The 12,479-nt window shown below is 41.0% G+C and overlaps 1 protein-coding gene across 4 annotated transcripts in view; it reads left to right on the top strand.

Moving 5' to 3' along the window:
• The window catches only part of cdk19 (cyclin dependent kinase 19), a 64,839-nt gene that overhangs the window by 14,995 nt on the left and 37,365 nt on the right, over positions 1-12,479 (top strand). For 3 of the 4 annotated variants that reach the window (XM_089118288.1, XM_039666256.2, XM_039666257.2), the window contains exon 3: positions 12,069-12,179. In XM_089118288.1, coding sequence (XP_088974414.1) covers positions 12,069-12,179 — 111 coding nt within the window. Of the gene's footprint in view, positions 1-12,068; positions 12,180-12,370; positions 12,414-12,479 lie in introns of all 4 variants that reach the window. The other variant, XM_039666258.2, reaches the window with a different exon arrangement.

The raw sequence follows: 12,479 nt of genomic DNA on the forward strand, positions 1-12,479 counted from the left end.
GCCGTGGGGTGTACAACGGTTGCACAATTGCATTATGAGTGTTATGGGATAAGACGTTGTTGGACGTTCATGGTACGTGAAGATGAGATCAGGCAGTGAATTATGGGAAATGTAGTGCGTGGATGATCGTGATAATGAGACTGAAGGATAGTGCCCTGATTTAAAGAATAGTGAATGATTAAATAGTAGGGCTGGGTAATAAATATCGATTTCTCGATATTAACCGATTCTCATTTTTACGAACCGATATCGATTCTTAAATCTCAAGAATCGATTAGTCATCCTGTTTCATTTAGTCGTCGATTAGTCATCCTGCATCCAAAAAAATCGCAATAATCTTTGTCCTTTGTTACTATTGATATGAAACAAAGTCTCAGTTTTCAAATTACGTCCATTTTCTTTAGAAATTCAGAAACATAAATAATGTTTTGCCGTTTTGGCGTGAGATCGCTCTGGAGAAGCAGCAGCGCTGATCTCTCTTCCGGCTTAATAATACCAGTCACAGCGCCAAATAAACATGAATGAGCATCTGAAAGAGTGTTAAAGATAGAGTACAACTTATCCAAATCCATATCATGTCACATTGATTCACTCAATCAGCGTTTCAACCGTGGAAAGACGTCAGTTAAACAGCTTGTAATCAATATCGTCATATTTACCTCCGAAAACCCACATAAACTCGTTAGTCAGCTAGAAAAAATAACTCTAGAGAGGAGCATTTTGCTAAATATATACACCATATTACATATGCATTATAATCTTAATGTTCTTCAATATTTAATGCATATTTGAATAAATCTGGCAAGTTTTTATGACAGCCACCATTTAAATGTTTATATTTCATATAATCTTCCTATTATAAAAATAAATAAAAGTGTAATTTAAGTGCTTGTATAGCTACAAAACAGTTAATTATTACCTTTATATTAGGCTAATGAAGCCTATAGGCTACAACTAGACTCCCATAGTTTACAGCATTAGTTAAGAGATTTGATTCCCTTGAGAAAATTTGACATTTATTGTAACTGATATCCAAAATAATCAATATTGAATCGAATCGGAATCGAATCGAATTGCAAGCTTGTGAATCGAAATCGAATCGAATTGTGAAATGTGTGTCAATATCCAGCCCTATTAAATAGTGCCCTATTTAAAGGGTCATGAAACCCCACACCAAATTTTCTGAGATTTTAACAGAGATATGTGTTTTGAACACCATTGAAGACAATGTTAGCATCTGTTAGATTTAATAATAGGGTTAAAATGGTTAAATTTGATTTTCCCCCGCTTTTTTCGTTCTCCTAGTTTAAATGTTCATCGTGTCCATGTCACCGGCTAACACAGTCTCACCCCAAAAAGTCATATAACTGACGTCTTGGGACGTCTTTTGACCATACGTCAATATCCGCCTTTTTAGGGCCCCCTTAAACGTCGGTAGATGGCGATCCCGGGCCGTCATACAACTGACGCTTTACCTTTAACGTCAGTTAGGTGACGGGTTAGGTTTAGGGTTAGGTTTAGGTCTGGGGTAGAGTTAGGATCCCATAACCTCATCTACCGACGTTTAAGGGGGCCCTAAAAAGGCGAATATTGACGTATGGTCAAAAGACGTCACAAGACGTCAGTTATATGACGTCTTGGGATGAGGCCGGGTTGCACCGGCTGTGATGTGGCCGTACACTGTGAGTGCTTGATGACTCATTGGTGTCTCATAATTATTAACGAGACTTGAGTTTTCATATCCTATGAGAAGACACGGTCTCTTAATTATTCATGACACGTGGATCTTTCCAACGTCAGACATGTCAAACTGTGAGATCGCACAGTAGATGAGAGAGGCAATCATGGGACGCAAGTGTTTGTTTTCATGGTGCCAAGTCCAAGTGTGTTGAATATGTTCCCCGCGATGCTGCCAGGGCCAGACTCGGGTTGGTTTGCCATCAACCACGGACGCATCTAAACACGATCTAAACTATAGTGTGTGCCGCCAACATTTTGACGAGAGAGAGCTGCGAGAAGTGCTGGACTTCGCCTGGTTGACGACCAATCCAAGTTGTGTCTTGCGAGTGATGCGGTACCAAGTCCCGAGGACTTTGCTATCCCTTCAGAGGCGTGTTTAAAATGAGAAGTCATCCACCTCCGCAGTGCCATCTTTATTATGGGGGTTCAGGGGGCGCGTAGATCTTGGGGTAACACTTTATTTTAGGGTGCTTGTAATTAACAGTTAATAAGATGCATATAAGCATTAACTACTTCATATAACGTCTGAGGACGCTTTGTTGAACTTTTCCCGCTCTACTCAACCGTGCTGCCGACGTGCCGACTCCATCCCCTGGGGTCCAGCTGGGTCATGACCACTCCGGGGCTGCTTTAATTAACCCTTATATGAAGTAGTTAATACTTATATGCATGTGTCTCATTAACTGTTAATTTCTGCTTATTACAAGCACCTTAAAATAAAGTGTTACCGATGGCTTTATATTCCGTTATGCACGGAAGGATTTTTTTTAAGCGGAAAATTAAAGGGGTCATGAACTGGCTTTTTAAATTTTTATCATATTGTTGTTATATTGACGTTCGCTTGGTTTTTGCATTCAAAAACATCCAAATGAACAAGTAATAGCCTATTTTCTACCCTAAGTTGTGAGCCTTCCTGAAAAACGGTCGGTTTTTATGGGCGTGTCGCACTGAAGACTTGGAAGTAAACGCCCACTGCTGTGAGTGGAGAACAGTTTTGCATATTATAATGAGTTTCGACTCACCCGTCGGTTCACGTGGGGGAAATCGTTTTGAAAACGTCCTATGTTGTAAAATGGCAACCGGAATGATTCGCCCATACATGTTCGACCCAGAGTCCGTGTGTTGCACCATTCCTGTCAGATCCAATATAGTCGGCACAGCACCGTTCTTTACTCTTAATCGCTCTGCAAATCCAGTCTTGTTTACAATCCTCAGTGAAATGAAGCGAACAGACGGACGATGTTTTACCTCATCAGCTGGAACGCCATTAAAAATAAAATTTATTCATGCAGTCCTATTGGAAGCTTATGCAGCGACTGTCTTCTTCCACAACCAGCCACTGCACAATATTCTGTATTGCTCAGTAGCTGGATCCGGTTAGTCATCACAAGGTAGGCATCTATGTTATTTAGCTATGCATGTAATGTGCGAATCGGTGGGCGGGGCTAAACCGGCCGTGGGGTGGTGTTTTATCCTCTTTGTCGTCATAGTTCCCCACTTTTTAAAAACGAGTCGTTTTCAGAGGCTGGTGTCAATAAAAGCTTTTATTGGACTAACAAGGACGTTTTCAGTTCTGAAACTTACAGGATATTCTTATAATATGATGACCTCTTAAATGTCAAAAACTCAAGGAAAATTAGATTTTTCAGTTCATCATAATAATTTTCAAATGCATTTATAGTGTTTATATAAACCTCTATATATTTTATAATGACATTATAATTATACAAGTAGCCTACATTAATATGTTTTAAATGGAATTACGATTACTGTAGCCTATGTAGCATTCAGTTACTTTTGAAAGGACAATAGCTAATAAAGTGTCAGTGTATTTCATAAGACTTTAACTTTGCTTGCTATATAAAATAATCTAGCATTTCCTCACGTTTTACCATTTACTCAAGTCTAGCTCACAATCATTTTTCAAAAAGATTGTGAGCAGTACTTGAGCTGAAAGAGGGGGTTTCATGACCCTTCAAGGGCGATTTGGGACACAGCACATGTTTCCTCAGTTTTCCTTGTAAATGGTTAGCCTAATATGTGTAGCGTTTCATGTTCTTGGTGTTCTTGGTGTTCAAGTATCTTTCATTGTTCATTGTGTGTCATGCATTCTCTTTGTGGATTATACCACACGCAATGCCTCTAAACATTATTATTTAATTTTTTTTTACTATATGCCCAAAGCCTTTTTTTTTTTTTTACAATCTCTATGCATGATTGCAATAATTTTAAATTAAATTCCAAGTTTTTTCTTAGCATGTTTTGGTCACACGTTAGATAAGGGTCCAATTCTCACTAACAAACTATTAACTACAACTTTAACCTCAATAAACTCCTAATTACTGCATATTAACAATTAGTAAATTATTTGGGTAGCATTAGGATTGTAGAATATGGTCATGCAGAAAAAGGCATTAATACCTGCTTTATAAGTACGAATAAACAGCATATATCCTAGTATGCGTGCTTATAAGCAACTTTAATAGTGAGTACACTTTCAGAAAAAAAGGTACAAAAGTTATCACTGGGGCTGTACCTTTTCAAAAGGTAAACTTTTGTCCATTTCATGAGCTAATAAGTAAATTTTAGGTGTTCATATGTACATTTTGGGTGCTAATATGTAAATTTTAAGTGTTAATATGTACATTTTAGGTGCTAATATGTACATTTTAGGTGCTAATATGTCCATTTCAGGATATGTCAATTTCATGAGCTAATATGTCCATTTTAGGTACTAATATGTATATTTTAAGTGTTAATATATGCATTTTAGGTGCTAATATGTCAATTTAATGAGCTAATATGTCCTTTTTAGGTGGTAATATGTCCATTTTAGGTGCTAATATGTACCACTAAGGTACCAATATGCAACCTTTGGGTACAAAAGTGTACCTTGTGAAAAGGTACAGCCCCAGTGACAGCTTTTGTACCTTTTTTTTTTTGAGAGTGTATTGTACCTAAAACTAAAGTGTTACCCATTTATTTCTTGCAACCTGTTTATTATTTAGAATTTGTGTGATTTATTAATGAAATGTTCAATGCTAACTGCATTTTTTGGTACTAATGTATCATAGTTTAGTATCTTCAATCACAGATCTTTACATTACTGAAGAAAATGTGAAGTGTACTAGGTCAGGCTTGGGTGTTTGGTTGCCAATTCTCAGAGTTAGCTGTGCACATGCTAGAGGGTGTTATAAATGGTTAATTTATGGCCCAAATGGCAAAGATGTTTAATAATTCAGTCCTTAGCAATAGTAGCAGTAGTAATAGTATTTTCCCGGTTGGCATTTATGTCCAAAACATGCAGTTTCTAAACCTCATACAAAGAGAACTTTACAAACGAACCAAAGTAGCCGTACACAGAATGGATTGAGTTGCAGCCCAATCTGCCCCGGTCTTTCCTGAGATTGAAAACAACCGCATGACAACATTGTTGTTGGGTTTAAATGTCATGGGTGTAAAGGTCTCAGAAGGCCACATTGTGTGTGAGTCACGCCACTGAGCATTGTTCTTGCATTGATTGCACATCTTTTGTAAGTCATGTTTAAATTGAGTTATTCTTCGTCTAGTGTGTTGCTAACATACAGTTCACATAGTGTTTAAATACCTGTTTGGACTTATATTACCAAAAGATCAAACACACACTCTCTCTCTCTCTCACACTCTCATTTTCCGACCTCTTTTTTTTACGTTCTTGGAAAGGCAAAACAATAGTCATATTGTTTCAGGGCTGGGTGAAAGGAGACAGGTGTTTAATTTAGCTTGTAAATCGTTATTTGTACTTTGGCTAATTGATTTCAGCTATTTTTATAGCTAAATATCTAATGCTGTTTATTTATTTATTTATTTATTTATCTAGTTTCATTAGTTCCATTTAGTGTAATAAATTAGACCAAACAGCTATCAGATGATATTGTTTATATTTAAAAAGATAAATGCCCCCTTAAGTAGCTCCCATGGAAAAAAACAACAACAACAACAAAAAGGTGTAGTTGTGCCAACACATTTTTGTAAGTTAGCCTTGATGTTAGAGGTTTAGCAGTAGCTTGTAAAGTGTGTATTCTGTTATGTTCAGTTTTAGTCTTGTTTGCTTGTTTAGTCATTCTGTTCAGATGTTTCCTGATTAGTTCCCTTGTTTGTTTCACACATTTAAGTCCGGAGGTCTCCTTAGTTCCTTGTTCGGTCTTGTTTGTGTAATGTCTGTTGTTTCTCTGTTCTCCTGAGCATTTTGTCATTAAAGCTGCAGTAGTAACTTTTGTGAGACGGCCATCATTCAACAAGAAAGAAGTCATATAACCATTTCAATAACTATGAAGCTGTTCAGTTAAGCTAAAAAAAACTGCATAATCCCTTTAAAGCACTCATCATTTAGGACTTGGCTTGGTCACCCTATATACATCATTTCTTTAATTTGTTTTTGAATATCTGTTGTACATAGTGGATATTTTGGTAATTAGATACTCAAAATGGTTTCTTTTCTAAATGCTCTACTGTCAACTCTTGGTATATTTACAAGACATATGCTTCAGTCAAGGTTTTTACTTTTCTTACACATTTCTGGGAATCTGGTGAGATTAGGGTGAATTGCTGGAACTCTCATTTTCATATATATTTTTTTTTAATTTTATATTCCTAGTATTACTGTAACTGTAGCAATTGTTTACTACCGTACTCTTCTGTTAATTTACTGCTTTGAATTGAATCACAATGCATGGTTGCATCCTTTGGGAGGTTTAGATTATACATTTAACCTTTCCACTGTGTTTTATTTGAATTGAATTGTATCAGACAATTTGTATCAAAATAACAGTTTAAACTAAACTAATACATGATGAAGGTATCAGCTACCGAAACATTTAAAAGTTACCATAGTATAAAAACCTATAATATTGAGTAAATGCATATAAAAACACAAACCACATTCTCACCCTTGAAAGATTATCCCATCTCTTGATTCACAACCAGAAGCTTCACAGTGTTATGGCATCATTCATTTTTACTGTAAGTGACACTCATGTGTCTGAAGCAGTCGAATGTGGCATCTAGGCATACATATCTACGGTTAATACCATCTAGGCATACATCTATGGTTTAAACCATGTAGGCATACATATCTACGGTTCTGTTTCATTCTTACTGACCACAAGAGGCAGTGTAAACACCGGATTATCGCAGCGCCAGCTAGATGGGTCAAGAGAATATACCAACAAAGTTACGTGGCGTGATGTATGCTGAGCCCTGGAGGGCTACCTCTTTCGCTTTCTCGCCTGGTTGAGATAGATTGTTTTGGTTGAGTGATGTTCGCGCTGTCAAGTGCAGCTTACAAGAGCAGTGAGATACGTCCTCACAAGCTGTGACAGCGTGTTTCTATGCTTTTCAAGGATTTTGATTAATTACAGCACTTGGTAAATTTTGTTTTTTAATTAAATTGCTTTGTCGGTAACACTCTGTGCCTCTCGGTGCAATCCGGTGGCTTGTGTTTCCGTGCCTATTAGTTAATGGTCTCCAGTTGACATATTTAGAGGGCTTTTTTCCTCGAATCCAAGTTACACTTTGTCCCTCGGTTCTATCCGCCGGTCATTTTAGACACTTTTCATCTTTCGTGAGATATTTGTTGGTATTACCTGTCGGTTCACCCGAGGTAATCGTTTTAATTGTGTTATTGTGCAAAGGTGTTTATAGCCAGTAAATATGACTCACAGCTCGATCACCACTAGTTTTCCATTGACTTGTAAGCTGTGCCCCAATAATCTTCTCCCTGACGACGGTCATGACATCTGCCCGTCGTGTTTAGGTGTTCAGCATTTGCGAGAGGCTCTCATGGACCCATTTATGCACTGCAGCCTTTTGCCTATTTCGGAACGACGACTCCGTTTTGCAAAGTTGGATCCTAATTGAACAGTGAAACTTGGGCAGTTCGATGTAGCCCCATTGCGCACTCCGAAGCGCAGGGCGTCTGGGGCAGCTGGTGCTCCCCTCCCAGCTAAGAAGGCCAAATCGTGAGTTGATGAACCTTGATGACGGTGTTTGTGCTTTCTTCAGAGATGGCAGAACTGAAAAGCTTACTTCACTCGCTTCATCCTGTCACATCTGCATCTACATCATAACACAGGATGATGGGAATGTTCAGTATCCGGGGGCTGGGAAAGAGTCTCTGGATCCCCCTTGTTTTTCTCATCGTTCAGAGTTTGATGTGCTTTCTACAAGTGCTTCTGATTCCTTTTTTTCATGATCACGGGGATACTAAGGAGGTTTCTGCACAACCATCACCTCAGGCTGTTTTCACTGGTTACTCTGCAGCCGAGGGGTCTAGTTGGGGGTCAGTTCAGTCGTCTGGACAAACCCAGTCTTCCTCCGATGATACTTTGGCTGTGCTTCGAATGGCAGTTGCTCATCTAGGACTTGATGTGCCACCTGTCCAATCTGCTCAAACAAATATGTTCTTTAGACAGACCACAGCTACTACAACTTTTGCCATGCCAACATGTAAGGATTTTGTGGCTGAATTCTCAAATGCTCTCACTGGTTCTGGTCCACCTAAGCGGCACTCAAGGATTGCTCGAATGCTAACATCTATGACTGATGACTGAAGCAGATTCTATTGGGATGGGTTGTGCTCTGGACATAGACCAGCCTGTGGCAGCTTTGGTGGTGTCGCCTGATGAGGCTCTACGAGGGAATGTGTGTTGTCCCAGCGCACAATGTGGTCGTTTGGATTCCTTGCTAAAGAAGGCATATGAGTCTGTTGCCTATGTTACTCGAGCAGAAAACACAATCTGCCAGTTAATTCTTGCTGCCTCTAATATGCTGGAATCTGCAAATGTGGATCCCTGTATTTCACATTTTCTGCAAACTGCTCTGTTGGCAACAGGCTATGTGACCCGTGAGCTGGGCAGTCTTACAGCCACACCTCTGGCAGCCCACCGCCAAGTGTGGCTTGCCCAAGACTGTAAGAAAACCTTGAGGGACCTTCCATTTGTTCCTGGGCTCTTTTTGTTCCAAATATTCCGGAATTGTTGGAAAAGAGGGTGAAACTGTCTGAAGCCACTCGTCAATTGACACAGGTACAGTGCAACCCTACCTTTAGAATGCCCGTCAGCGCCCCCCGCGTCCACTAAAAATCACACATATAAAGCCTGAGACAGTCAGGCCGGCGGTCGATTGTTTTTCCAAAGATTAACTGGAGTACTGGAGATGCACAGTAGATCCCTGGGTGTTGGCAACCCTGAGCAGGGGTTATACTCTACAGTTTTGATGCCGGCCTCCCAGATTTTCAAGAATTGTTCCTACGATTGTCAGAGATGCGGTTTGCGCAGTGGCTCTCTCTCTCAGGAAATTTGTTCACTGTTAGAGAAGGGAGTCATAGAAAAAGTTCATCCCCTCGTTCAGGGACAGTGGTTTCCACCCAATTCTCGATTTTAGGCTTCTGAATTTGTTCCTGTAGGTCCTCCCTTTTCGAATGCTATGTACTGCATGCTTTTGAGACATGACTGCTTTTGAAACATGTGCAGAAGCTGGGGTTTTCTGTGTACGAGAAAAAGAGCTGTCTGATTCCATCACAGACCATTACGTTCATAGGAATGACCCTGAATTCCTGCCTAATGTCTGCCCCCCTTTCTCAGAAATGGGTGACAAGCATTCGGCAACTTTTGGCTCGCTTTCGGCCGGGTGTGTCTTTGCAGTACGAGGTGGTCCTACAACTGATAGGGATGTTTACAGCGACTACAGTGGTGATCCCCCTGGGTTTACTCCACCTCAGACCACTCCAGTTATGGAACAACTGTTTGCGGCTAGACCCCACCAGACATCGCCATCGACTGGTTATAATTTCTCACCGTTGCATATGTGTGTTGAGGCGATGGAGACAGTTAGAGTTTATGAACGCAGGAGTGCCCCTGGGTGTTGTCCCCACTCGTTGGGAGTTGGTCACAACAGATGCCTCCCTCACAGGAAGGGGGGGAAAGGTGGAATCAGATGGGGTATTTGCGGGCGCTGGACACCAATCCAGGTCACAGAACATATCAACCTGCTAGAACTGAGTTGCAGTGTTCTTTGCTCTAAAGTACTTCGTGCCGGTTCTGGTAGGCTGCCATGTTCTCGTTCGGTCAGACAATACCTCGACAGTGTTCCACCTGAACCACCAGGGCGGCACGAGATCCCGCAGGTCTCACGACTCGCTTCACTGAGGGCAGCTCATATTCCAGGAGTATGCAACCAGACAGCGGATGCTCTTTCCAGGGATCAAGTACATCCAGGGTAATGGAGGCTTCATCCAGAGGAAGTGCAAGGGATCGGGCTATGTTTTGGGAGAGCAGAGGTGGATCTTTTTGCTTAAGAGACGACCACCCACTGTCGCTTATGGTTCGCAAGGAACAAAGTGTCCAGACCCTTGGTCTCACGAATGGCTGAACTGCCTGCTCTATGCATTTACACCTATCCTTCTGTCATGGGAGACGTTGGACAGGATCTGCCTGTGCAAGCACAGAGTGTTACTCGTGGCACCTCAATGGCCAGCCAGATCATGGTTTCCTTTGTTGCTGAAACTTCTGACAGGCAATCCATGGAAGCTTCCCCCCAGGAAGGACCTCCTCTCCCAGCTGGAGTCCAGTGTCTGGCACGCGGACCCAGCTCGTCTGCAGCTTTGGGTTTTGCCATTGGGTTAAATCTTTTCTTGGAGCATTGTGACCCTGGTGCTGTTCACACCATCTGTAGTAGCCCTAGCACTACTTCCACAAAACAGATTTATGCTTCCCGTTGGAAGATTTTTTCTGTATGGTGTGAGGAATGGGGGCTTCCATAGGAAGGAAAAGCAGCTTCCATGTTGAAAGTGTACGTTGCTGCAATTTCTGCATAACATGGTGGCTCTTCTCTTGGCTCTCACAGTCTTGTATGCAGTTTTCCGAAGGGCATGTGTCGTCTGAACCCTGCTCGGAATCCTCATTTTCCTGTGCGGGATTTGTCACTCGTGCTTGCATTCCTGTGTTCACCCCAATTTGAGCCCTTGCAAAGCATTGACATTAAATGGTTGTCCTTGAAGACTTCTTTCTTGTTAGCTATTGCTACTGCAAAACGAGTCAGTGAGTTGCCAGCGCTGTCTGTTTGTGAACTGTGCTTGCGTTGGTTACCGGATGACTCCGGGGTTGTTCTCCAACCTAATCCTTCTGTTCTTCCGAAGGTCCTTTTTCCTCAGTACATCAGCACACTGAACTGGCTTCTTTTCAGACTTCTTCAGGGTCTGATTCAAGTGCCCAACTTTTGTGTCCTGTTCGAGCCTTGGGGTGTTATGTGAGCTCTACTGTTCAATTTAGACACTCAGACCAGTTGTTTGTCTGCCATGGTGGTGTGAAGAAGGGTGCTCCTGTGTCAAAGCAGAGGTTGTCGAACTGGGTAGTAGGGACCATTACACTGGCTTACAAGGCAGCAGGGAGACCACTGCCCGGGGGACTAACTTGCCATTCCACTAGGTCCATCTCATCTTCATGGGCTGTTTTTAGAGGAGTTTCCTGGCGGATATCTGCTCTGCCGCTACCTGGGCTTCTTCATGCACTTTTGCCCAGTTTTATAAGGTCAACGTTGCTGCTCGTCATGCTGTTAGTTCTGCCATTCTTCGGGAGCAGCCTTAATTTTATCAGGTGGGTGGGATTCCTCATGACTATGTTGGTATATGTCATCCACAGTGTTTACACTGCCTCTGGCGGTCAGCAAGAATGAAACAGAATGCTAGTTACGCATGTAACTGAGGTTCTGTGAATTGTGGATGACCACCAGAGTTCTCAGTCAATCGAAATACCAAGGTAGAGTGCTGAGCTACTCTAGCTTACCCTCCAGAGCTCAGCATACGTCATGGCATGTGACTTTGTTGGTATATTCTCTCGACCTATCTAGCTGGCAATAACCACAGTTACATGCGTAACTAGCGTTAATACCATCTAGGCATACTTATCTACGGTTAATACCATCTAGGCACACATATCTTTGGTTAATACCAGGTGTTAACAAGTTCAGTGTTCTGCATTCTCTGATGTAAATGTCCTCTACATGTACTGTATCTGTATCAAAGGTGGGTAACACTTTATTTTACAGTGTCCCTGTTACTAACCTTGCATGTACTATAAGTTAAATATAGAAAGTAAAGTAAAATTATTCAAGTAAAAATGTATAAGTAAATTATGCATAATTCCAAGCAACACACCCTAACCATAATTATTTAGTAAGTACATGTTGCTAATTAATAATAATCAGTAATTACACTGTAACAAGGACACCTTAAAATAAAGTGTAAGCCAAATATGTTTGGTGAATAAACAATGTTTTTTCTCTCGCTGCAGTTACTGAGAGAGCTGAAGCATCCAAACGTCATCGCCCTGCAGAAAGTTTTTCTTTCTCACAGTGACCGCAAGGTCTGGCTCCTGTTCGACTATGCTGAGCACGACCTGTGGGTGAGTATGTATACAAACATTTGGTACTTTAATACTTTTTTACCATTTACTTTATTAGGTTCAGCAATGCTTTAATAGTTACACTTTAGTTTTTATCTTATGGACCATTTTCTACCCCCCCCTCCCCATTTCATTTTAGGTTCAGTTTTGTATGACTTTCTTTCTTTTCTTCTTTCTTCTAAACACAACAGCAGATGTTTAGCAGAATGTCTCAGATGTGCTCTTCCATGCAATGTAAGTGGATTGGGACTGGGGTTCAAAAAGCATCACAAAACAAGTCTATACTTGTAAATTATATTC

Source organism: Pimephales promelas, chromosome 13 (assembly GCF_988280905.1).
Source record: "Pimephales promelas chromosome 13, fPimPro1.hap1.1, whole genome shotgun sequence".
Classification (NCBI taxonomy): Eukaryota; Metazoa; Chordata; class Actinopteri; order Cypriniformes; family Leuciscidae; genus Pimephales; species Pimephales promelas.